The sequence below is a fragment of the Notechis scutatus genome, chromosome 1, assembly GCF_049901735.1.
Source record: "Notechis scutatus isolate UNSWTSFEM ecotype Mainland chromosome 1, rNotScu1.2, whole genome shotgun sequence".
NCBI classification, from domain to species: Eukaryota; Metazoa; Chordata; class Lepidosauria; order Squamata; family Elapidae; genus Notechis; species Notechis scutatus.
In genome coordinates, this window is record NC_142009.1 from 215069722 (window position 1) to 215097257 (window position 27536).

At 37.2% G+C, this 27536-nt stretch overlaps 1 protein-coding gene across 2 annotated transcripts; it reads left to right on the forward strand.

Annotated features, from left to right (window-relative positions):
- The first annotated feature begins 360 nt into the window (after window positions 1–360).
- Window positions 361–26648, forward strand: SNX4 (sorting nexin 4). 2 transcript variants are annotated; one of them, XM_026665437.2, is made up of 14 exons: window positions 361–675; window positions 6483–6601; window positions 8397–8535; window positions 9617–9766; window positions 10897–10944; window positions 12765–12820; window positions 15347–15419; window positions 16638–16699; window positions 18560–18625; window positions 19920–20009; window positions 21863–21962; window positions 23432–23577; window positions 24203–24317; window positions 24987–26648. In XM_026665437.2, exons 1-14 carry the CDS (start codon window positions 445–447, stop codon window positions 25032–25034), a joined length of 1443 nt encoding a protein of 480 aa, XP_026521222.1. In that variant the 5' UTR covers window positions 361–444; the 3' UTR covers window positions 25035–26648. The 2 variants fall into 2 exon arrangements, with proteins under 2 accessions (XP_026521222.1, XP_087806313.1); XM_087950187.1 differs by having other exon boundaries at window positions 387–795.
- The last annotated feature ends 888 nt before the right edge of the window (window positions 26649–27536 follow it).

Below are 27536 nucleotides of genomic sequence, written 5' to 3' on the forward strand. Positions count from 1 at the left end.
GTTGCGCCGAGTAAGCAGAAATCGCATTCGCCTTTCTCCACCCTCCGCGGTCGAGATCGACGCTTTCCCTGGGAAACGGGAAACGCCTCGGAGCAATTCTTGGCCCAGCTCGAAACGCCAAGTCTCTTTTGTTTTCCTTATCTGCCCGCTTTCTATCTGAAACGAAATCCCTTCAATCATGGGGAACGGGGTGAAAGCCCCAGGCGAATGGTGGCAACAGTCCCTGAGGCGACTTTGAGCGGGGAAAGGGCTTCCCCCACGGTCGCAGAAGCGAAACTGAGAGGAAGGGAGGGGTTGGAGGCGAGGCTTCCCCGTCCCGCGTCCCTTCCTCACACTCTTCCTCCCCCTCCGCTCCGCCTGAAAAGAGCCAGGCGCGTGCGCGGAAGCGGCCTCCGAGCCCTCCTCCTCCTCCTCCTTCTTCTTCGTCTTCCCGGCTCGCTCGCAATGGAGCATCCCCGCGCCGAGAGCCCTGGCGGCGGCAGCAGCACCAGCACGACCAGCAGCAGCAGCAGCAGCAGCGGAGGAGGAGGAGGAGGAGGCGGCGGCGGCAAGGAAGGCGACGAGCCCGAATCCCCTCCCGGTCCTCTGCCAAGTCGGGCTCATCAGAAGGCGGTGACAGCAGGGGCGACCACAGCTGCAATAACGGCGGCGGCGACCGGACCGCCGGCTTGTTCGGTAAGGGAAGCTCCGCCGCTGCACCCCGGGCACCAGGTTAGGCCGCGGCCCCGTGGTTCGGGCTTGTCCCCGCCTCCTCGGCGGAAGCGAACGCGGCGGGCTCGGCTTGCGGGCGCGCTGGTAAGCGGAGCGCAGTCGGAAGAAGGCGAAGCGGGGTGGGGGGTGGGGGGGGCATCGGGGTTGGGCCGAGTGATAAGCCTGGGGTTGGGGTGGAGGAGGAAAGGGGAAGGGATGGTTGGAGCCCCTCACCTCTGGTTTTGGGGGCAGAGGTTGCCTAAGAGGAGGAGAAGGGGAAGGCTCCGGTGTCTCCACTGCTTGCTGTACCCAGTGGGAAGCAGGTGTTGGGCATGTGAGGAAAAGCCGCTCCCGTTGAAAAAGTCTGCGACCCCCCACCTCTTTCCCCTTTTTGTAATGTGTTCCAAAAACTCCTTTTTGGAGGGCTCCGGCTCGCTTTGCAGAGACTTGGGACCGACCAGGAAGGAAAGGGAAAACTTCAGAATTGGATATAGCAATAGCACTTAGACTTATATACCGCTTTATAGTGCTTTACAGACCTCTCTAAGCGGTTTAACAGAGTCAGCATATAGACACCCCACCCCCAATCTGACTCCTCATTTTACCCACCTGGTCGGAAGGATGGAAGGCTGAGTCCACCTTGAGCCTGGTGGGATTCGAACCGGGGAATTGCAGGCAGCTGGCAGTCAGCAGAAACAGTACTGCATTCTAACCACTGCGCCACCATGGCTCATATGCTCCAGATGTCTTAGAGTTCCCATAATGGTTTTGCTGCCTGGAAAGATGGCCAGGGCAACCCCTCCACTATGAGTTAGTCCTTGACTTACGACCCCAATTGAGCCCCAAATTCATGTTGCTAAGGGAGAAATGGGTTGAGTGAGTTTTGCTCCATAATTTTACGATTTTTCTTACCACCCGTTAAGTGAACACTGTGGTGGTTACATTAGTAACCCAGGTTGTTAAGCGAATCTGTCTTCCCCACTGACTTCGCTTGTCAGAACGTTGCAAAAGGTGGATTACATGACCCCCCGGGACACTGCACCCCGGTTATAAGTATGAAACAGTCGCCAAGTACCTGAATTTTGATCACATGATCGTGGGGAATGGTGCAAAGGTTGTAACTGTGAAAACTGGTCCTAAGTCAATTTCTTCAGTGCCGTTGTAACTTAGAATGGTCACTAAATGAACTGTTGTAAGTCAAGGACTACCTGTATTCTAGTCCAATGTATCTGGAGACTGCTATTTTTGGTGTTCAAAATATCTGGAGTCTGTTGTGTTCTTTATGAACCACCAGTGGTGGTATTCGACCAGTTTGGCCTGGTTCTGGCGAGCGGTAGGAGCGATGAGCAGCGGAGACCGAACCGGTTCTGTCCGCCTGCTTTTGGGCCCACCTACCCACCCGGGCTCCCATACTCACCTTTATCCTCTGAATTTGAAGCGCAGCTGCTTTGTGCAGCATAGAATAGTGCTGCACGGCAACTGCTGAAGCGACCGGGATCGTGCAGGCTTGCAGGAGGTGAGTTAGAAAACCCTACGCCTGTGCAAATGCCTCTGTGCCTGCACAGTGCACATTTGGCGTGCACGTGCACGCAAAGTGTGTGTGCATGCATGCAAAGTGCACCCACCAAGCCACGCCCACCGAACCGGTGGCAACAATCTTTGAATTCCACCACTGTTATGAACCAGTCGTATGCTTTCAATACTATTAGAGGCAAATCTGCTTTCCAATGGTTGTGTTCTCTATTTTTAAAAAAGAGAGGGATAGTACAGGTAATCCTCAACTTACACCCATTTATTTAGTGACTATTCAAAGTTACAACGGCATTGAAAAAGGGATATGACTGTTTTTCACACTTAAATTTTTTGCAGCATCCCAATCATGGTGTGATTAAAAATTCAGACAGTTGGCAGCTGGCATGTATTTATGACCATTGCAGTTTCTGGGATCACGTAATTGCCTTTTTGTGACCTTCTGATAAGCAAAGTCAATGGGGGAAGCCAGATTCACTTAACAACCATGTTACTAACTTAACAACTGCTGTGATTCATTTAACTGTAGCAAGAAAAGTTGTAAAATGGGGCAAAACTCAATAACTGCCTTGCCTCCTTGCATCTTGTTTAAGGCCCTTCAATAACAGCAATAACCAAACGAAAACCAGGATTTGTTTTGTAACTTACCACAGATCAATTTACCATTAGATTTGCTGACAGATTTTAGGATTGTATATTGTAATTAATAAGAACGCTAGAGACAATTTAGGTTGGTGGTGTCTGCTCTGGTTTCTTAAGGAATTAATTGGAACTGCTAAAATCTTTTAATTGTCTCCAATTTTACTGGCTTCCTACTATCTGGAATTTTTGTAAATACTGTCTTAAATTGGCTGTTTGGTACAATACACAACATCATCATGCAGCTTGTTGTTTGTTTAGCGTGTTGTGTTTACACGCCATATTCTGGCTTGAAAACTGTGATTTATGGTTTAGCATACTGTGTGGACCCCGCCAGTTGCAATCTGCTTTTTAAAGTCAGCTTAGCATATTTTTGCAATTTAGCCATTATGCGGCCGAAAGGCACCATGATTATCAGCACACCTGTTGTTGGGAGAGGAATGTGATGAAACATTTAACGTGTTCCCCTCTTCCCGAGGTTTTATGAAATGATGTTCCATTTTTTTAGCGCAAATGTTAAAACATTAGAGCAGAGAACCATTGCCCTAGCTTATATCACTGAAGTTTCAAGGAATAGGTGTTTTTAATTGGTACTGTTCTGATTCTTAATAACATAAGCTAACTTTTACACTAGTTGATATAAATGTCGCTGTATTTAACTGTGGCCAGATGTTCCTTCCTCTTCAAGGATTTTCAGCATGCATATGGACTATATGGACTCTATCATGGGTAATGTAGGATTCTTGTAGGCTGCTAAAATTTCATCTGCCTTCATATTCCCATTGTTAGAATCCCAATTTTGAATGCTTCATTTTGGGTTGAATACTAGTCAGGATCCTGCTGATTTAATGCCAGCCAGCCAAGTTAATGTACAACGTGCCTAAAACTAGGGAAGAGGGCAGACATTTGATTTTAATTGCTTAAACATACACGCTGAATGCTTCGTTACAAGGGATAAAGCTCAAGGAAGGACTTACTACCATGCAACTCCATATAATTTGATATAAATGGCTGATTAGAAATACGAAGTAAATCAGGAGAAAAGAAGCTTCATTGTGGGTGAAGTTAGTGTTTAGTATAAGATACTCATTTTGTATTTAAGATTATTTCCCCCAAAAAAGTTCAAACAAAAAAAGTTGTGTATGCCTCTGTCATATTCTCAGTGATCTAAGATTGTCTCAAAGGAGCTTTTTCAAAAGGCAACTAGACTGTTTTTTGAGAAAGGAGAAGATGATGTTTCACTTCTTATCCAAGAACCTTCATCAGTGATGAAGCTTCCTCATGAAAAGCAAAACATCATCATCATCCTCAAAAAACCAAACCAAACACCAGTCCAGTTGCCTTTTGAAAAAGCATCTTTGAGACAACAATGACCTGGATGACCGAGAAGCTCCATAGACAGTGATCTAAGACATTATAGCAGAGGTCTCCAAACTTGGCAACTTTAAGACTTGTGGACTTCAATCCCCAGAATTGAATTCTGGGAGTTGAAGTCCACAAGTCTTAAAGTTGCCAAGTTTGGGGACCCCCGCATAGGAAGAGAGCCTTGTTAGTCTATGATGGCAAAAATCAGGAATCTAGTAGTACTTTTTCTGACTAACAAATGTTATGAAAAGCCGTGAGCTTTTATGAGCTGTACTTCATTAGATGTGTTGAATGAGGTGCCGGTGAAAGGAAGAAGAAAATATATTGGTTATGTGAGAGAGATTATGAATACCCTTATGAATTAACAATTGCAATGTCTTAACCCATTGTATTTTTGAAACCTTTTGATGGATGTGAATTCAATCACTATGGAGTGTCCTGGTACATTGAATTGTTCTATTATCTTGCCTTGGTTAGCACTAGCATTTAGACTTTTATATACTGCTTCACAGTGCTTTACACGGTGAAGAAGCAGTAGCATATAAGCAGCTTACAAAGTCAGCATATTGCCCCCATCAATCTGGGTCCTCATTTTTACTGACCTCAGAAGGAGGGAAGGCTGAGTGTGATATCAAACTTCATTTTTTTGTACAAAATTTGTCCTATGTAAAATCAAGAGGAGGCCTTGGTGGCAGATGATGGTACATATCATATTGGAAGAAGAGTATACAAAGAAACTTCTAATCTAGTGTGTGCCCTTGTTGGGTCTTGCGATGGTGCTATTGGTGTAGATGTGGGAACAAAGTAGACTTCTGGGTTTGTTGCAGACTCTCATTCCCATGTTGTTGTTACTGTTCTGTTTTTGCTGCTTCAGCTTGGCTGATAGTTCTGTAAGCAAATACTGTACGGGCATGTTGGCTTGAGAAAGTGCAGGATCATTGTTCAGAACAGGATGTTTTTTTTTAATTGATAACTCACTTGAGTGGGTTTGAGCTGTGATCTGTGGAGAGTGGCCAGTAGTGTTCTATTGTTCTGTTTGTGTGGTCTGTCTTTTACTAAGTCCTTCTAAGGAATTGATCAGGCCCAATTGATTTTGTCTATTGATCCTGTTATGTGGATAGTTCAGTCTCCTGAATGCCTAGTTTAATTCCATCAGTTGAGCATCTTTGCCAATGCATCAGATGTTTAGAGCCTGGCTGTAGATGATTTGGTGGTGTGTTTTTTGGGGAAGGTGAAAGTGTGCAAGTGTGCCAAGTATGCCTAGTAATCTGTAGCTTTATTTAACGCGGTGTTTATATATCGGTTCTGCAGTATTACAGTGATGTCAAGGACACGGACTCATTCTGTAGGCTGAGTTTGACAGAGGGGTGGAAGTTTTTGAAGCCATGATGGAATTTGATGAGAGATTAATTTCCATGGGCCCAGTTGATAAGGATGTTATCAGTGAATCTCAAATAATGTAGAGGTTTCAGGGAATAATAAACCTGTTTTAGGATTAGGTCTAGGTCAGATGTTAGCTTATTATGAGCCATGTGTGTGCCCACAGTTGAGTTGTGCCACTGATTGCCAAAGGTGAAATGGTCCTAGGTGGGTACAAAGTTTGGTGGCAGTGTATGCTGTTTTGGCATCAGTGATGCTCTTGATGGCTTGAAGTCCATTCTTGTGGGAAATGTTACTGTTTAGCATCCATGGTTGTTGAAATAATTTTGCTAGGGTGATTGCCTATGGAGTTCAGTTTTCCTAGGAAATCTGTGGTATCTCTTAAGTAGCTGGGAGTGCTGGTCTGACAAATGGAGTACATGAAGCCTGATATTCCAGTTGCGATAGATTAAATACTTGAGATAAAGTGAACCTCCTACTTTTAAGTAGGAGGATTAAGGTAATTCTCCCTCTTTAAACAAATTAATGGGAAAAACTAGCCCTTCTTCCAGGCAAATGCAATAATTTGATACAACAAGTTACCATGACATGCACTGCAAAACTTTGTTTTCCTGCGTTCTTTGTCTAATGGATAAACTAATCAGATAGGACAGCCATTTTTCGCTGACTTGTGTGAAAAAGATTATAATAGAGGTAGTATTGAAAATATTAAATTATATGCATTGTAAATTGATATTAGTGTCATCACATACAGCTAATTATACTCGATTCTGCTTTATAAGAGCCAGTGATTTGATATTTGGCAGCAGTGAAGTGTTTTAATAGATATAGAGCAACAGCTGTAATGTTTACAGACATAACCTTTTTTCCCCTAAAAGATCATGGAAGATTGTTTATTGAAAAAAGTAGAAATCAGCGTTGCAGAAGCAGAAAAGAGGACTGGACGGAATACTATGAACATGCAAGAAACGTATACTGCATACCTAGTTGAAACAAGGTAGGTTAAAATCAAAATAAACTTAACTGTTACATTAGCTTTTTTTACTATTAGTTTGAAAATTATTTTCAATGCATTTTATGGTTTATGTGACTTTTCCATTCTATTAATAAGCTTAGGAACAAGTAGAATTGCTTGGATATTGTTTTGTTCTCAATTTTGGAGCCATGTTCTTAAAGAATCATACTTATTAAGATAACTAATGCATAAGAAAAGAATTGATTCAATTCTTACTGTTGTGAAACCTCTTAAACATAAAAACAGTTCATTAGCTGGGACAGTGTGGCTCATGAGTGCTTCAGATCATGCAGATTGTCCATGGTTAATTGGTGGTTCACTGTCTTCCAACAGTACTGGATTACTGCTTCAGTTGTGGCTCAAACTAAGAGTGCATAATAAATAGAGTATTTTTTTATTTGTTTGATGTATATTATATTTATGTTTCTAGACTTCCCATTGCTCTCAAAGAGGGGCTCTGGGAGGTGTATGATATAATCAACATATAAAAAGCATTAGAATATTAAAATTAGGATTAAAATTAAAATGGTGAAATTTTAACATAACATTTCAAAGAAATAAAAAAACCCAAGATGGCCATTTAACAATGATTAATAAAGGTGGCAGGAGGGCTCTCGTGGTGCCAGCCAACCCCACAATTGCATGGCCCTTTGTCCCGCCCCCGTCCCCCCCATGTAAGTCTGCAGAGCCAAGTTTTGACCCCTTTACAGAAATCCAGAAGAATGGGGGGGGGTGTCTCGAGTTGGGGTGGGTGGGTGGTGATAAGGGCAGCAGCAGAAAAGGCTGTCTTCTTAGAACCTGCCAATCAAAAATCTTTGATTGATGGGGTCTGCAGCATAGGGTATCTCAGGGTGGGGGAGACTTTGGGAGGCTGGAGGCAACTCTGCTTGTGCCTGTACTGTGGTCTCCCCTGCACCTGGCATGCCCTTTATTCCATGTAATGACCCATGCATTCATTTAACAAATACATTGGGGAATGTAGAGTTGGGAACTCATTAAGTGAAGTGGTTCACCAGTATGAATTAAATACTAGTATGTGGAGGTGATGGCTGGGGAGGTCTACTTCTGCTAGGTGTTTATGATCATATGTGAGAAAAGATATTGTCTGGGAATGTCTGCTGTCTGCCTGATGTGCATGCACACCTTTAAAAAAGAACATTAGACCATTTGAAACTGACTGGAAATAGCTGTATGTTTTCAAGGAGCACTTGCACAATAGATAACAATGCTAAGATTTGCCACCTAATCCCTTACAACCTACAAATTTCTTATTTATTGAAGATATTTTTTGGGGGGGAAATTAGCCATCCCTCAAGCATGTTGTAGGGTGGGTTGGAAACATGTCACTGTGGTTGTATACGATTCATATCCTGCCACACATCACCTTATGAATACCAAATGCAACAATGTTTTTGGATACTTCAACTTACAATTGTTTGCTGTTACAGTTTATAGTTGTTTTGCTGAAAGAAGAATACACAGTATCGTTTCCCCCCTCAAATACTGATAGAAGCATCTTAAAAGTATTTATTATCTTATATTTATTTTGCTAACTAATTAGCACATTTAAATTAAATTAGCAATTTACAACTAACTAATAAAGCACATATCAAACGTACAGTAGGCAAAACTTAAAATGCATGGTTAGTGTCTGCTTTGTTAGTCTTTCCGACATGCAGATGAATCTCTCCATACACTTTTTGTATCTTGAAATTAAATGAGATATTCTACAGATCTTCACGTGATCTTGTCATAATTAGGTTCTGATGTTGTTTAGGTCTGTGGAGTCAGTGGGTGAAGGACAGTGTTCCCCTCCAGACTCTCTTTGGAGACGATACAGTGAGTTTGAATTGTTGAGAAATTACTTGCTGGTGAACTATCCACACGTCATTGTACCCCCTTTACCAGAAAAAAGGGTAAGACTCAGTTTCAGCTCATTCTGTTTGGTTATTTCTTTTACCACTTTATTCATACTTGGGCTTGTTAAAGTTCATGCCTCTATGATAACATACCAAGATATTATTTGGGGTTCAGGAGCAATTCTTGGTTTATATTTTTATTTCAGTGCAATCTTTACCTTAAGGCTGCAAATACAACGTTTGGTTTATGTAAGGAGCATTTAAAGTTTAAAAAAATAGGAGATGTGAGCAAGAGTTGAGCTTGTGTAGCTTTTTTTTTTTTTTTTAATCTAGTGCTTCATTGTAAATTTATGCAAATCGTATATAATGGCTAACATACTTTATATGTCATTTGGAGTAAGAAAATTTAGACTACCATATTTACCTGACAGGAAATGTTTTTATTCCATGAAATAATGGGAAAGGGCGTGGTCCATCTTCCAAAATTATTCTGCAGCTTAAAAAAGCTTTTTAAGTGATGAATTTGTAAAATATGAATAGGGTTTTTCATAAACTCTCTGTAACTTCACCCCTCCATCCAACTTTCTTCCTGCTTTCTCCTTCCTTCCAGGGAAGCTGCCTCTTATTGTTAACAAATTTCCGTCCTGTTCTTTTGATGATCTTTTTTCTGTTTCTGTTAGAAGGACAGAGCAAAAAGTACACCTATATGCTTTCATGCTTTTTTGTGTCAGAGTGCATGTGGGAGAAAAACAGTTGATATATGCAGATAGGGAATGAAATAATTTTATAAACAAGGTACCTAATATTACAGACAATTAATTTTAACCAATAATATTAATTCTTACCTTCCTCCCCTTTTGGAGGCAGATATATATATCCACACAAATATACTAATGTGTATGAACGTTCTTTCTCTCTTATGGGTGATAGAAACCTCCAAAATTATTCCAATTAATGCTCACATCTATTATACATAAATTGATCATATGGGGTGTTCCGCATTGTTTTGTCTTCTCTTACTTTTAAAGGATCATGTTAAATTCAGGGTTGTTTTCCTGACAGGTAAATATTGTACAGCTTTTTAAAAAATGTGGATTATAAATATTTCATATTATTAAACTTCCTTCCTGTTTCACAGGCAGAATTTGTTTGGCATAAGCTCTCGGCTGATAACATGGATCCAGATTTTGTAGAGCGACGGAGGATTGGCTTGGAAAACTTTCTTCTGCGTGTGGCTTCACATCCAGTTCTTTGCCAGGAAAAGATGTTTAATGCATTTTTGTCCCAAGTATGTTTGGATTTTGTAAAATATACTTATACACCTTAATTCTAATTCATTAATATGTATATATATTTGTGGTAGAAAGCTCTGAGGTTTCTTTCTCAAGTAGGATTAAAAATTAACTGAAAACTAGGACAATTGATATTATTCAGATAGATGGAATAGCAGAACCAGTATGAGAGAGTTTTCTGTGTCTCCTCTTATTCTAATGCTCAGCAACTATAAAAATTAGAGTGTGCACAAAACATCACTTCTACAAATGCAAGCTTTCATGTCACAAATTGATTTGTTTTTATTTTTAATCCCTAGGTGATTTTTTTTGACACTGCCAACCTCAACCTTTTTAGGAAGTTAATGATTGGCTTAAGATAAACAGTTCTAGTTTAGCATTAAAAAAAATTCCATGTCACTGATACTACATTCCAAAACTTGCATGGTATAAACATTATTGGTATGCATTGGCCCCTTTAAAAACATGATGAAAGATTAAAAAAAAACAAATCTTAAAAATATATGATGCTGGGAGTGTTTACAAATACTTCGAGAGATCCAGTGTATTCAGTAGCCTAATTTCTTTTGTCTCATAAAAGACCATTAAACAAGTTAACAAAGTTAATTTCTATGTTAAGAGGAAAAATGCCTTAGAGCAGAAATAATGTGTTCTTCTAAAACTGTAAATCCTGTAATCAAATAAATCCTTGCACTACCATTTATTGTACATGCACAATATTACTTTTACAATCTTCCATTTCCTGGACAGTATTAATTATTCTTGAAGTGATTTAATTATATAGAACATTTTATATCGATATATAAATTTGAGCATTGTCTTCTCAGACAATAATAGAATTTGGCAATTACCCATTTAATTTGTATTCAACTGTGAATACAAAATTATTTACCCACTTCATAAATATGGCATTTACTGGCATAGGATGTAATAATGATATAGGTGTATCATTATTGTTAGGATTGTCAGATTAGTTTTAACCCTACTGAGAATGGTTTAACTCTTTGTTTATATAGTGTTGGGCCACTGCATTGTGCTTCGCGTAAGGAAGGACAGTGCTGTTATAACAATCAGTGCATCATTAATAAAGCTTTGAAATAATAATGAATATAATTTCTATTTCTAGGAAACTGGCTGGAAGGAGATGGTAAATGAAACGGGGTTTCAATTGAAGGTAATTACTTTATAATGCACTATAATTATATATCCAAAATGATGTAATCATGTAAACTGACTTACTAATGAAGTTTTGTGCCAGAGTTTAATATTGTGTGCTGAAGTTCAGGCAGTTCAAAATATTTTTTCTATAATTACCTTTTATTTAGAAAATAAATATTCTATATTCTTCTAATTATCTTCTGAAATATGTGTATCTATATGGGTTAAAATGTTACTTAGAAGAGAGAATTTGCACTCAAAAAATGCTAAGTAACTCTGCAATACCTTACCATCTTCATAACTATAAATCATACTTAGAAAGGAGTCATCTGCTATGATTGTGCAAGATAGCAGGGAAAGGAATATACAACTCTGTCCTAAATGCCAAGCAACACATTAATCTTGCATTTTTAAGAGGTACTTAATGCTACCACAAATATTTTGAAAGATGCCTAGCATTATGTTGAAATATTCCAACATTACTGTTCTAATCTGAATTGGGGTTTTATATTACAGCTGCTGTTTTCCTGCTTTTGTAGCTTAAAGTAATTTTTTTTATCAAACCTAAATAGATTTCTAATATAATTTGCATCTTGGAGAATCTAAAAAGCTGATTTTTAAATTACTTGCTCTATATTGAAAATATGTTATATATAAATGTTTTATAATGAGAGAATTAATGTGCTACATCATAATATGGCATGATGGCAATTAGAATGTATGTGCTGCTTACAAGCAACATAATTATTGGTCTGCTTTAACTCCTCATAATGTTTCATTTAGTGCATGAATTATGTGCCAACTTTTCCTATGTGTGGAGTAAAGTTTTTTTATCATACTGTACATAATTTTAAGAATTGTGGTTAAATTAGTGAAATAGAATACATACTAAAGATAGCATAATAGAAAGGAGGAGTAAACATTGCAAGAAAAAAGGAAAGAAAGAAAAAATAAAGAAGTGACTATCAACATTTATCACAATAAATATAAACAGATTTAGTGATTTCACGCTATCTAAGGTTATAAATAATTCATCTCATAATTTTTTTACTATTGCATTTACAAAAGATGCTTGTTAAAATTTTGAAAAACTTGGGAAAAAGAAGAAATGAAGAGAAATATATCCTATGACAATATTTGAACAAGCTAAAGCCATGATGGCAAACCTATGGCATGTGTGCCACAGGTGGCACACAGAGCCATTTGTGCCAGCACGCGAGCCGCAGGCAGATTTACCTCACTGCGCATGCATGCCTCACAGCTGATTTTCGGCCGATTTGAGGCCTTTTTCAGCCTCCCAGAGACCTGGAAAAAGCCTCTGCAGGCTTTGCAGGTTGAATAATAGGCCTGTTTTGTCACTTCTGAAGTGATGAAATGGGCCTATTATTCATCCTGCAAAGCCTGCAGAGGCTTTTTTCAAGCCTCTGGGAGGCGAAAAAGGCCTCAAACAGGCCGAAAATCAGCTGTGAGGCATAGTGCAGGTAAGGGAGCGGCGGAGGGGCGATTGTGCATGTATGCACAGGGGGTGTGGGGGGGGTGCGCATTGCTTTCTGGGTGCTAACATGCAAGCGCGTTCACAATTTTTGGCACAGGAGCCAAAAAAGGTTAGCCACCACTGAGCTAAAGATTAAGACCATTAGAAGTAAAAGGAACAAATATAAAGTTGGTTTATTTGATCTGGATTAAAATATGTCTTATATTTTAATTCTGGCTTCCATTTATGGACTTTGTTCTGCGAAGTTCTGTAAAATTGCATGCTTCTTACAAGAATTATCACAATCACTTTTGGTTATAATTTTGTTTTTGTTTCTAATTTAACATATGTTTCTCCAACAGGCAGATTCTAGATTAAAAGCTCTTAATGCAACATTCAGAGTGAAAAATCCAGATAAGTAAGTGTGATGGGGCCTGAAAGCAATTACGATTATATTAATGTAAAGATGGAATCCTGGTTAAGTTCAGTGGGATTTGTTTCTGAATGAAATCATGGAATAGTATTACAGTTTAAAGGACTACAATGTATTTTAGGAGCTCCCTGCTTTAAGTGTAACTTAGTATTCAGTGGATATCATAGCCAATTAGATATTATAAGATTATTACAAAAAAAAAAACCGTTGTCATCCTGCTATAAAGTTTGTTGCTCAAAGAAGTAATCAAATTGTCCTGTTTTCTGTTAGTCAAAAGAATGGATATGCTGGGTACTAAAAGATTTTGAACATTATTTTAGAACAACAAAAACAGTATCATCCAGCTGCATATAAGCAAAATATTGGCCTGCACTCTTCCAGTGCAGTGCAGTGTCCATAGGAGCCACTCATTCATTTGTTTTCACCTGGGTCTTCAAGTGGTTCAAACCTAAATTTTTCCAAACTCCTTAAATTGGGAAAGTGTTGCTGGCAAGATTTGGCTTCCCTTCCCCTCACTATCTTGGTAGCCCTCTGCTGACCCTACTCCAATTGATAGACAGGGTTTTTTTAGTCTCTGGTGTCCAGGACAGGATGCAATATTCCATATTGGGTCTGAAGAAGGAAGAATAGAGGTGGGCAATTAGTCCCTACGATGTGGATTTAGTGATCTTAGTAATGTATCTCAAAACAAGTATGAGCTTGGCAGAACTAGATTAATAGATGTTCTAGTAGTTGAACTTAATGAGCGGTGTGGTGAAGAAGCTCACCTGCCCCTGGGAAGGTTGAGAATTCAATCCTAGGTAGTGGCAGATGTTTCTTTCCCAAGGTGCAAAGAAAAAACATCTGCTGCAAACTCCAAACTGGTGTCAGGAAGGGCATCCAGCCAGTAAACACTCAGCTCCATTCAATCACTCCAACTCTATCTGAATTAAGGAATTACAGGGTCATAAAAAAGTATTTGAACTTTCCCATTGTCTCTATTGTGTACCTCTGTGAAAGTTTAATCATCTGATAGCAGAAGACTCATCCACACGTTCCTCCTGCCTAAGTGGTCTATAATAAACTCCCATGGTAATATCATTTTTTGATTTATCTGTGAAACAATCTCAGAAAGATTTCTGTGTTGGGATTCATGACTTTTTTCATGACTCAAGCATATGGTTTCTGATTGAGTAGCATAGTACCTCTTCTCTTTCTCTGGAGTCCATTCATTTGAAGAAGCTGTTATAGCCTTCCAGGGCTATATTGTACTTACACTTACACTTGCTTTTACTTATTTTGCCGAAGTGCAGATGCACTTTGAAATTTGCTCTCTTAAAATTTGCTCAAACTAGCTTTCTGTTGGATTGGTTATAAAGGACACTGGGTCTGACCAAACTCCACTTATTATCTCACTTTGGAACATATTCAGTATCATTTGATGCTGAAATTGCCTGAGGTAGTTGTCTCAGAAATAGCAGAATTGGAAGGGACCTTGGAGGTCTTCTAGTCCAATCCCCTGCTTAGACAGGAAACCTTACACCACTTCAGATAAATGGTTATCTAATCACTTCTTTAAAACTTCCAGTGTTGGAGCATTTACAACTTCTGTAGACAAGTGTTCCACTGATTAATTGTTCTAACTGTCAGGAAATGTCTCCTTTAGTTCTAAATTGCTTTTCTCCTTGATTAGTTTTCACCCATTGCATCTTGTTCTACCCTCAGTTCCAGCAACTGTTCTTTATATATTTTAGCCTCCAGTCCCCTAATCTTCTTTGTTGCTCTTCTCTGCACTCTAAGTTTTAGAGTCTCAACATCTTTTTTACACCATGGTGACCAAAATTGGATGCAGTATTCCAAGTGTGGCCTTACCAAGTCATTATAAAGTGGTATTAACACTTCACATGATCTTGATTCTATCTCTCTGTTTATGCAACCTAGAACCGTGTTGGCTTTTTTGGCAGCTGCAGCACACTGCTGGCTCATATTTAAGTGATTGTCCACTAGGACTCCAAGACTCACAGTCACATATAACGAAGTCTGATTTGAAATACACCTGAAACATTCAATAAACATTATTCCTTTCTTCTAGAACATATCCTGGAGAGAGAATTATGATTCTCCCCCCACCCCCCTTCATAGCCACAGGTTTTCTATGAACTTTGATAACTGGGCCACCCAAACAAGTACATGTCCCTCTTAAGTATGTGTATATTGTCTTTATTTTGAATGGACCAGTTTCATTGTGTTTCCTAAACTCTATTTTTCAACACATTTTTTCTTTTTTTGTTCATGTGGTCTTTTGGGAATGGGATGTATGGGTCAAGATTTACATTATTTTTGTTGTACCTACCCGTTTTCCTGTATCTTCTAAGGGGTTGAATGGGATTTGTCTATATGTTTCCAGGGATTGAGTAGGGTTTGTCTGTGAGATGTCAGACTTTTTTATTCAGGACTTTTGTCTTGCTTTGGGAAGAAGAAGTTTTGTGTTCCCTATTGCTAATAATGTATTGCACCATGTTGTACTTTTAGGAGATTTACAGAACTTAAACACTATAGTGATGAGCTGCAGTCTGTCATATCGCATCTTCTGAGAGTCAGAGCTGTAAGTGTTTTCATCTTTGGATTCTGATGAAAATAATGTAAGTCAGCTTGTCTTAATGTGCAACACACAGGACCGTTTGTTTCCTTGTTTGAAACTGATTGAATCAAATAAGCCTATGCTCCGCATACAAGAAATTATGTGGATAATTTGAATCCATAGGGACATATGTGGTGAAGTAGTCAATATGAGATGTCTTTCTGGGGAGCTGTGAAAAGAGAAGTTGTGTGGGCTTTGTGTTTAAGCTCTTCAATTAGCAGTGTATGTAGATGGTTTCATGTGTAGGAAGTGGAATTAATTGCTTCTGTGCCTTAAAGCTAGTTCTGGGTTTAATAGTTGCACTTGGTATCATGAATCTAAACATTAAAATACACATTTCTAATCTGTTTTCTCTGTATGTTACCTATCACTGTCTTCAGGTTAATAATTATTTATTTGTTTTATTATTGATTAATAGAACACTCCATTTAACTTGAAAGCAAGCCAGATTTCATAACTGGCTTTTTTTGTCGCCAAAATTAACACTCATCAGAATATTACAAGGAAAAAAACTCCTCAGAGCTGATATGTTTCTGCAAAATCAGTTTGCAGATAGAAATTGTATCTCAAATCTACTCTCTCCCAATCTGAGGCTATGGGGTATATGGTTACGGGTATATTTTAAAAAACTGAAGTCATTTTATAAATGTTCTGATGCTTAAGTTAGTGTCCATGGTATAATATCTGGTAGATGTTCTGGTGAACCATAGCATGGAGTGAAGACAATGATGGGTTCAATATGTTTGAGCAGTGCTTAAAAGGGAAAAGAGACTAGGAAGTCTGCTTCCATTTCTTGTCATTTTATTTATCCTTTTGTAAATTCAATTATGTGTTGTACAAATTCATATTCTCATGGTTTGGGACAACTTATTCTCTGTGCCCACATAAAATTATATAAGTGGCAATATAGAAAATTGAAACAGTATGTTTAAACTGTTTAGTGTTTTCTCCACAACCCTAATAAGAAGGGAGTCTGATTCCAACAAGAGTTTGTTCCACAATAAAGGCTTTGTTTTGGAAAAAGTAAACTTTAGCATCAGTGTAAACACAGCCATTTTTGTTTTCTGCAATACTAAGCTAACTCTAAACAGATAATAATTTCAAAAATCTTGAATGGTTTTTAAAATATTTTTCTGGCATATGAGAAATAATTTTAATTAAATATAGTTTCTATTTTTTTAGAGAGTGGCAGATCGTTTATATGGTGTATATAAAGTCCATGGGAATTACGGGAGAGTATTCAGGTAAGACACAAGAACACTTTTTTTGTAAAAACATCCCTTTATATTTTGAAGATTTATCCCCAACCTTTTAATTTTATGTCAGCATTCAAAACAATTGAAGCGATAAAAAGCCAAAATTTGAAAGCAACAGATAAGCCATTAAGAGGATATGAAATGAGGGAGTAGTTAGGAACAGGTAACAAAATATTATTCCTTGCCACATCCCTAGTGTTTTCTAACTGCAGTATGGACCATAATTGTGTATCAGAAATGAGGACGTCAAACTTGTACTTTCACAGACTGATGGAATAGGGCCAGTTTGGCTTCTGCCTTGCCTGAATGGTTTCCGTAGAGAAAAAGCTTCAGCCTCTTAATGGTTTTTCGGGGTGGGGCCATTGGCAGAGATCAGATGGCCCAGTAAGCATAGGCCCAAGTCGGCTGCTTAGGTTAGAGAGCTTTGCATCCTGGGCTGTATACCAAAGATAACCATTTTGTGTAGGCTATTTTGGGTGGGAGGCTTAATTGGAACATGAATAGCCTTCCTCCTTCTCTCTCTATGCCTGCTATTTTCATTTAAAACAAAAATGTAACTTAAATTGGGATTTGTTTTCCTGCCAGTAGAAATTGCTGAAAAGCAGTATTTGAGACCATTTGCTGTGTTGGCAGTTTGTTACTGAGAGTATGAAATGCTGTTACTCACCAAAAGTGGGGGGGGGAGGGGGGGAGAGTTAAGAATTGCTATTTGTCTGCTTATAAAGGGCTCCAGCCCAGCTGCATCTGTGTATTTGAGATTCCCTTTTCTTTATCATGTAACCGGAAAGGAAAGGGAAAACAAAAGAGAGGAAAAATATCAAAAGAAAAAATTATTTTTGAAACCATGACAAACATTGGTGACATCATTATTAATGTTTAAATTTCTATTGAGATTTTTACTTACTTTTACTTATTAACCCAGTAACATTTAATTAATAAGTGAAATAAATTTTATGATTCTTGTAAATCCTTTGTTTTGTTCTTTATCCACTATATCTTTTCCCACCTTTTTCCTGTTATACAGCTGATCTATATTTAAAAATGCTTTAATCAATAAATTATTAATTTTTAAAAAATGTTTCATTGCCGTTTTTGCCTCCAGCCACTCTGTAAAGAAGCAAGAAGCTATTAAGTCACCTATGTTTAATCTTGTTCAAAATCTGTCTGGGTCAGAATAAAGCTGTATTAGTTCATTTAAAAACACTTATAAACTTGAATCTATGACAGTTGTATGTAAAACTATTTTATTGCATCCTGCATTTTTGCATGTGAAGTGATCTCTTGTCCGCCAGAAAGGGGGATGTAGCAGAATATTATTTCTGGATATAAACTATTTAATACTTAAAAAAACACAAATGAGACCAATATAATTGTGCAGATACGTTGTTTTTAGTTGTGTCTTTAGGTATGTTTATAGTTTAAATGCCAACATAGTATGCAATATGCATAATTCTTCAGTGTGATGGAAATTTGACACTCTTACTGGGTGGTCTCTTGCCATGGTAAATGCAATTTTCTAGGCCAATAATTGTGGCCTTTTAGATGTCGCTGATGTATTGCTCACAGCATCCTTTACAATTTACTATCCTAGCTTGGAAGCAGCTTTGATAATTCACACATTTCCCTTGACTCACCCTTGTCTAATAGAGATTTACCTATTTCAGAATTTTAAGTTATTATGAAATTAGATTATATACTGAAATAAAACCAGAGCAATTTTTTTTTGTTTTAGTGATCTCAAAAAAGATATTATAATTTTTTTTTAATTTTACAGAACACGCAATAGGTTGCCAAAAACAGCAAATAGAATGTGCAGTGCTGTTTCTTATTTAACTCTTTTTCTTTTAGCGAATGGAGTGCAATAGAGAAAGAGATGGGGGATGGGCTTCAGAGTGCTGGTCATCACATGGATGTGTAAGTATTGGCTACATTAGAGTTGATGGAAGCCAGATGAACACATTAAGAGGTTTTTGGGGGGAGTGGGGGGGAGAAGAGTAGCAGTGTGGGCTGTGCTATATTTCATAGACTCTTAGGTTGGGGCTTTTTAAAAATCTGTTGCATTAAGTAGCCCAAAGAGTCCCTAGTGACTTAAAGGGATTTCTTTTTTTTATTATTATTTTGAAACTATAGAAGTGGCTGGTGCTGTTCCAAGGTTTCCTTTAAGTTTCCATGCCAGAAAGTTGTAGAATAAAAAACAACGTAATGCAGACCTGATTTTCCCCCACCCCCATTTATTTGATAGCAGTAGCTTTGCTCCATTTTACAGATGCTATGTAACTGTATAAATTTGTTCTTTAAATATTCATTGTATTTGATATTTTAATTTGGGGAGAATATATACGACTATGGAATTAAAAGGAACCAATTTTTCCAGAAAATTCTGAGCGGAACATAGGGCTCACTTGGCAGTTTGCTACATTTCTAAACTCTGTATTATTGGCCTGTGTTGCAGGAGGTTGTTTTTTTTAAAATGCCCAGCAGCTTGCTTTTCCTGATCGCTCATTGAGGAAGATAATTCCATAGTATTGTCAACATTAATGGTAATTCTTTTGCGAAGTACCATTTTCCATTAGGAAATTATGGGTCTTCTGGAATCAACCTGCCATTGTTGCATCAAAATAGCAATAAATGAGGACAGGCTTTGTATTATATATTGTTTCAGTCAGGGTGATCCTAGAAGACAACTAAGAAATGATGAAACAAACCACAACCGGCAATAAATTGAGACACTATTTCTTAATTGGCAAGAGGCAATCCTCTTCCTGGCCCCAACACAATGTTTACAATATTTTTTAAAAAATATTCTAATATTTGATGACTATGTATGCCTCTTTGATCATGGCTATGGGGCATAAATAAATATAAATTTTCTTTTAGTTCTGTTTTTGTTTATGACTTAACTACCAATCCTGTAACCAGTCTTCTTGAATACTTTCCTCTATTAGAATAAAACGTATTTTTTTAAGCAGGAAATGTTTGCCACTACAGAACTTATATTTTACTGTAGTAATTATTTGGAAGGTTTTCAAAAATGGGACACTGAATCTTTCATATCAGTTTTGATGTTGTCTTTAAAGAAAATATATGTTTTTACCAAGGCATTTTAATTAGGCCTTACAAAAATATTTTTAAATAAATATCCCTGCAACATTGATGAAGTTTGGGGGATGAGTTTGTTTTTCTGGTATTCTTTTTTTTTCCTGCCCAGGTATGCAGCTTCTATTGATGATATACTAGAGGAAGAAGAACACTATGCAGATCAGCTGAAAGAATACCTCTTTTACGCAGAAGCTCTTCGGTAAGCATACGCATATTCATACATCTGCTGTAATTTTCCTGATAAAGTTAAAGCATTGCAATTAACTCATTTGTAAACAGTTGATAAAAATGAATGATCAGAATGGGCATACAGAAAACTTGGAAGAACTTGCTCTGCATATTAGTTTTGAAATAAGTTGTTATCAGATAACCTTGCTTCTTGATCTTTGTATAGCATGGAAATTATGCTGACTCCTGTAATAAATGAACTAGGCAAAGAAATAAAAAGAACCTATCTTGAGATTTTATACTGAGGCTGACAGTGACAGCCTCAAATTATGCTAGTTCTACTATGTTTTGAAGAGATTTGTACTTTGTGGAACAAGTAATTATTTACAACTGGCTGGAATTACAAGTAATGGTTTGCAGGTATGTTACAAAGTTATTAGAGAACTTTAAGAACCTGGGATTTAGTAACTATTTAGCCTTTCTATTTAGCCTGACAGATGTGTGCCAGTGTTTGTGCAATTTCTAAAGCAGGTTGAACTACTGACCAAACTTGTGTGCAGATACCTGTGGCAAACAAGCCTTGAAATCAAGATTATCAGGGTATAAGAGGGTTAGGAATTATCCATCCAATGAACCAGTCAGAGTGGCTTTAGAGAAGCAGGGGAAGAATGTAAGGTGTTCAGAAGATGAGGGATAAATGAGGTGGGCAGGATACCCAATACTTGGAGATGGAATGGAGATTATTGGAAGACCAAATATGGGCAGGCTGGCATGCAGATCACGTGGAAGATCACGTGGAGAAAGGGCCCGTCTTATTCACAGCTTAAAATAAGCGTGTACAATTGCTTTGGGGTTTGCTTCTTCCGAAACTGGAACACTCAATGGTGCCCCAAGTTTTATTTCTGCTGAAACAGGCCTAGCCAGAGATGATTCCAGAATATACAGGCCTGTGAAAATTCATTTTGGGTTCAAACTAAAATGCAAAGATGGGGTGAAAATGGTGTTTTCTTTGTAAGCTTGATATTGACTTATAGTTTGAGTAAAGAGGTAGTTCTGATCCTAAGGTTTCTGACTTTTCTGGTGACTTGCGTTGAAATGTGTTATTTTTGCTTACCTATGATGCTGTCTCTGCAGAATATTCTATTAAATATGGAAATGCATGATTTTTGTTTGTTTAATCTAACATTGGGAGAGCAGCTCACAAATGGGATGATTAAAGTTTGTTTGGAATGAAATATATTTAAAATCTTATTTTTAAAAATAATGTAGCTCTTTGTGTTAAAGAGAGGGTCTCTTTTATTTTTCCGGACCCTTGTGTGATTAAGGACTTTAATTTTCTAGGGTTATCTATTAAATAAGAACCTTCATAGAAGACGTTCTCTATTGCAGATTGGTTCCATTTCACATGGCTTACAGCAGTGATTCTTAAACTTTTTGCTTTAAGGACCCCTTTCCACTTTTAAAACTTATGGAGGATCCCAAAAGAGCATTTGTTTGTATGGGTTATATTTATTGATATTTATCACATTTACAATTAAAATGTACTTTCAAATAACATTTCTTTATTGAATCACAGAAAAATAACAGTATTAAATCCATTAGATGTTAATATAAATGTTTTTCTTTAAAAAAAACTATTTTTCAATAAATAAAGTAATAAGAAAAGTGACATTGTTTTAAATGTTTACAAATATCTTCAATAATTGGCAAATTTTGATTTTGTAGCCCCCTGTCAAGGTCTTGGGAGACTTCCAGTAGTCTTCGAATCATACTTTTTAGTGCTCAAGATAGGGACTATGAGATTTATTCTTCTGCTCTGAATGTACATAGATTTGGACTGATGAGCCGAATTTTTCAATTATAATTTTTAATGGCTATTTTCAGGACAGTTTGCAAGAAGCATGAACTTATGCAATATGAGTTTGAAATGGCTGCTCAGGATCTCCTATCAAAGAAACAGCAGTGTGAGGAATTGGCAACAGGTGTAAGTTTGGCTCTTATCTGTCCATCCCTCCATCCCTCCATCCACCCACTTTATTTTCCAAATTTTAAAATTAGGGAGAGTCATATTCTTAACAAACATGGCATTGACATATAGCTTACTGATAAGAGGCTCATAAAGTTCTCTTTCTCTGTGTGTTTATATGTATGTGTGTTTTATAAGTTTCCTGTCAGCAATTATATGAAGAAGTATATGCATGTTGTACACTTCTGTAATGCATTTTACAATAATTAATGTACATCAATAGAAGTGTATTTCTTAACAGTAACAGTGTTTAATATGGTGTTGAATTAGATGCAGGATTTTTGTAATCTTGCCACAAATCTTTTCAGATATTTTATGAGATTATAGAACAGTCTTGTGTGTTCAGGAACTTGGAAGACACGTAATTAATTTGGATTAAAAATGTGCTGTATAGTTCACATGATACAGCTTTTCTAAATAATGTTATACATGCATTCAACTGTATAATAATATGATATACACCATCATGAAATAGATACCGTGTTTGGTAAACACGTGCATAAAGAGTTTACATGCTAATGAGAATGGTCTTTTGAATAGGGCAGAAAGGAAGGAAGATATTTGGCTAGAAATTTATCAACATTTTTGATGGTTGAAAAGAACAGAAATAATTTTTTTAATTCCACTACTAAATGTTGGCAACAAAAGTAAGTTCTATATATGTCATAGTTCAAAATTAAATTATACATACCGTATAATTTATTTTATTCCATAATAATATATTTTATAACAATCATTACTGTTGCTTTGGAAGAATCTGATGGCCATTTTAAAAGAGATTCAGTTTTTCATTGATTCAGTTTAAAATATTGTATAAACAAAATTCTGCTGGTCATATTCTGTGCCATCCTGCCTTTTTCCTTTACTCTCCCTGGGTTTTGACCTCAGTACTCTTCACTGCAACTAGATGAACTGAGCAATCCAAATACGGAATAAGGATATGGAACTGATAAGGTGCAGCAAGTTCTTGATTGATCTATTTACGGTTTGGAAGATAAATCTGAGTTGTGCTTTAAATCACTAAAATAGGAATTTAAATGCTTGATTGATGCTCAGTTCAATAATCTAGACTGGGCAAATCTTGCTTCCTTTTGGACTGGGTGTGAAGCTGATCGGGATGTGATAACTGTCATCCCATTAATTGGTAGAGTTGATTTGGTGATATGGCTGGCTAGATGGAGGTCCTCTCCTTTTCTCATTGCCCCTTGGGTGTCCTTCCTAAAGCTGTACACTCAGTGGAAAAGGGAGACTATTGTACTGCGGACATAATTTTTATCTGGGATAAAAAATAAAGCCTTTTACCTTTAAGTAAATATTTTAAAGCAACGGCACATATAAACATTTCCCATGCAAAAATTTGGCTGCCTTGTTTTTCAGGAAGATAGTCACACACTTTTTAAATTGCCTGATTATTATACTTCTTTCAGACGATAAGAACGTTCTCCTTGAAAGGAATGACCAGCAAGCTTTTTGGCCAGGAGACACCTGAGCAAAGAGAAGCAAAAATAAAGATTCTAGAAGAACAGATACATGATGGAGAAGAACAGATTAAAGCAAAGAACTTAGAGAGCAGGTAACCATTGCTTGTGCCAATGTGTATTACAATTATGACATTGCTGGTTAAACACAACATTTTGTTCTGTCTTTTTTTACTTTTCTTACTGTTGCCCCTTCCCATTTATATGATAATCTAAAGTTATATTAGTTCAGTAATATTACTGCATATATGTATATGTATCTTTTATTAGCCCATTTTTAAAAAAAGTTTTAAATGCATATTCCAAGCCATCTGTATTAAACATTTCTTTGAGAGATTAAGATTTCAAGCAACAATTTGCCAAGAATACTCCTACAAACTAATGAAACGCTAGCAATAAGAAAAGCATGTATTATGATTTCATTTTGTTTTAAATGTATTTATATAGCTTCAAATGTTAAAGCCAATGTGTTATATTGATTGCAAAACTGAAACGGGAGATTCTAAAACAGAAATAAAACGGCTGAGGAAATGGAAATCTTGAGTGGATGGTAATGTTGCATGAAATGGATATAGAACAAATTGCAATTAAGACAAGAAAATAGCAAGCATTTGGAGAATCACTCTTGTTTGAATGTATGAATAAACTCGTGTCATCAGCCCACTTATCTGGGGCTGGTTCTGTGCTAAGGTACTTCTTGTTTGCTCTAATTCATTTCAGAGACTTCATGAAAAGTGCTTGGGCTGATATTGAACGCTTCAAGGAGCAAAAGAACCATGATTTAAAGGAGGCGCTGATCAGTTATGCTGTGATGCAGATCAGTATGTGCAAAAAGGTAAGCTTGACAGAGAAGGAATTTAAAAAAACAAAACAAAACCAGAAAATGAAATGTTAAAATATGAGGTTTTAACCTAAATTAATGAAAACCTCAAGAGAGTCCTTGTTGTATTCTAGGCTATATAGGCTTCTAGCAGGGGTGGGTTTCTACCAGTTCTGTCCACCTCTGTAGAACCGGTAGCTCTGAAGAGCAGCAGACATAGAACCGGTTCTGATGATGTTTTTGCCCACCCGCCCACCAGGGCTCTTACCTGATCGTTATTTCCTGATTTTTCAACTTTAGCTGCCGAACAAGGCACAGCTGCAGTTAAAAAAGCAGGAAAAGAGGGCTGTTTCAAAGGCTGCTTCTCTGCCACGCAGCATGCTGATGACGATTTACAGGAGCGTGGCTCGCAGCGTGCAGGGAAGCTCGTAAATCCCGAACCGGTAGTTAACCTTGTTGTATCCCACCCCTGGCTTCTAGCATCTGTATATTTATTTCTTGTGGATGTAGAACATTCTTGTTCATGTTGAATTTGTAAGAATGCTTCCATCATGACAGAGAAAAAGTTGATAATTTTAATAGAAATTAACACATGGATATGTCGCTGGAAGTTAATCACTTTTTTTCTTGAATGCTTAATTCAAATGCAGATTATTATTATTTTGGTCTGTTTTGTTATTCCAGGGAATTCAGGTTTGGACAAATGCAAAAGAATGTTTCAGCAAGATGTGACATAGGAAATTCTGTCTTTCTTGGCAAAATGCTGGAGAAACGAAGCACAAATGCATGAACATGGATGCTAAGTTGCCTCATTTACTATATCATGGAATTGGTGTGTTTATGGAAACTAGGGCACAAAGAAACAGTCTCTTGTTTCTTGATGGCCACCTTGTGGCTTGTTTTGCATGCAGTAGCAAGCTGAACTTTGTAATTCTGTTTTGAGATAAGGCTATAGGAAAGATCCAAGCTGGCTCCATTGATGACATTAATCAAACTATTCACCGTACCACAAATCTGTAAGCTATGTAAATCAATTCCAAGTGCCCCCCTTTTAATATGTTACAGTACAGAAAACACTAACTTATATTGTAAACACATGCTGATGAAGATTTTTTTTCTTTGTTTTCCAAATATAGTGGTACAAAACTAAATTCCCCCCTCCCGACTATTGGTAATGTTCCAAAAGATCATATGTTGCACATCTCAGATATGTATCCCATCCCACAAAACTCCCTAAACGTTGTAAGGCAGGCTTTGGATATTCATTTGTTATATATCAGGGATGTTTCTGAGCTCAGAAATTAAAACCAATAGGAATTCCTTATAGATGTTTTCTGTTTGCCAGTTCAAAACCTCATACAGCTACTATCACCGATCTCAATAAACATGTTTAATATAAACTTTACATTTATTCAATATCCCTGAGCTTAAAGAATTTGATTCTTAGTTGGTTTTTTAATATAATAATGTCCCCTTTTTGAATACTTGAGAACACCAACATGAAATCAAATAGGCTTTATTTGCAATATGAATACGGACTGCTTATACGTCTTTGCCTTGATTTTGTATAATGTACATTTGTCTAGGTTTCTTTGAAAAGGGGGTGTATAGGATGCATTGTCATCTTTACTATGTGTTCAAAAAGCAAGATCTTTTTTGCTAGCTTTATATTTCTTATTCCCAGCTGTCAGAAAGCGCTAATGTCCTTGGCTGCTTTCTTCATAATGATATTTAAGAGATGGATATGGAATGAAACCAGACATAACTGTGAATCTTCTTTGAAAAATCATGGTACTCAATTTTGTCAAGCACGATTTAACTAGTTTACAATACACATATTAGAAAGTACTTAATCTGTTTTATTTCCTCAAATCAGACCTACTTTGCTAAGGCCATTATGAAATAATATTTACAGATAACTTTTTCAGCCTATCATGAAACTTATGACCTTTAAAAAAAGATTAATAATTAACTGTAATTACATAATTATTTCAAAAGAAAATCTAGTATATTAATAAGGTAAATCAACCACATTGTTCCATTTCAGAGAAGTGTAGAATATAGTCCCCACTCTGATAAAACTTTTACATTCCAGAAACAATAAGCAGCTACAAATGTAGACTTTTATAGCAGACTTTTAGAGTAGTTGTGCCTTAATATCAGTAGGCACTCGGAGTCAATATTTTCCATGCCCTTGATCTTCCTAGTGCCTTCCTTCTCTTACCCTTCTTTCATAAGCTGTATAAAATAAATGTATTAGTATGTCTTTTGCTAACTGTATTGAGTTTTGAGAAGGGATCAAAAGGTTTGTGCCAAATATATTTAATAAAACTACCCTTTATTATGTTTTGTTTTTCATATTGATTTTGGATTCTCTTTAATTTGACTTTTTATTAGTATGCTTTAGGAAAAGCATATTATTGGTTTGTAATTACTCATTTTCTGTGATTTAAAAATCTAGTATTTTGCTTTAGGAAGGTTTTCAAGCATTTGTTTCTGTTCAGTGGTGGTTCATATTTCTACAGATTTCAAGAAGGTTCTGATTGACATTTGCAGTGATTTAAAAAATGTTAAAATCTGTTTACTGAAGCACACCAGAAAGTTCTTGTAAGAGTTTACCACTATTTGAGGTTTCTCTCCAGCCAATTTCTTGTACCCCATGTAGTTTGAGGATATGATTACAGCAAGTAGGCTTTCCAAACTGTCTTGCAGAACTATGGTCATTTCATGAATAAGTGATACCTAGACATGCTACTTGTATGATTGACATACTGTCCACTCAATAGAAAACTTTATGAGAAGCTCTCAGAGGTGAGATTATTTGGCAAGAGAAAGAATGCCTACCTCTCCATGACTTCCTGGAAACCTTCTGATAAGCAATGCACTACCCGCAGGAGGAGAATAACATGGGTGACATGGCTTTCATCCTCACTTTATCTTAGCTTCATCTTGCACCAGTTGCAGTTTCTCACCATCTTCAAAGGTAACCTGATGTACTGCATTGATCTATTCTGGTAGGGATAAGGACATGATGTGTTACTGTCACTAATTCTTGCTCTGGGTAGGGCTGCAACAGTTGCACCAGCTCAAGTAAGCCAGGGCATTTATTAAGCAGTAGCTGTCAAAAAAGAACTCAAAGTTGTGGACCTATTCTTTTGGAGGACATGCTAGGCAAAGTAATAACCAGAACCAACAGAGAATTAGATAGTCTTGGCCCAAGCAGTAATGCCATCT

What these genes read in the sequence shown, in the direction of transcription:
- SNX4 (XM_087950187.1), top strand. Translation starts at nt 445, where the DNA reads ATGGAGCATCCCCGCGCCGAGAGCCCTGGCGGCGGCAGCAGCACCAGC. An exon ending in CCCCTTTACCAGAAAAAAGG is followed by an intron (nt 8,536 to 9,616) that starts GTAAGACTCAGT and finishes CCTGTTTCACAG; the next exon opens with GCAGAATTTGTTTGGCATAA. An exon ending in TTAATGCATTTTTGTCCCAA is followed by an intron (nt 9,767 to 10,896) that starts GTATGTTTGGAT and finishes TTCTATTTCTAG; the next exon opens with GAAACTGGCTGGAAGGAGAT.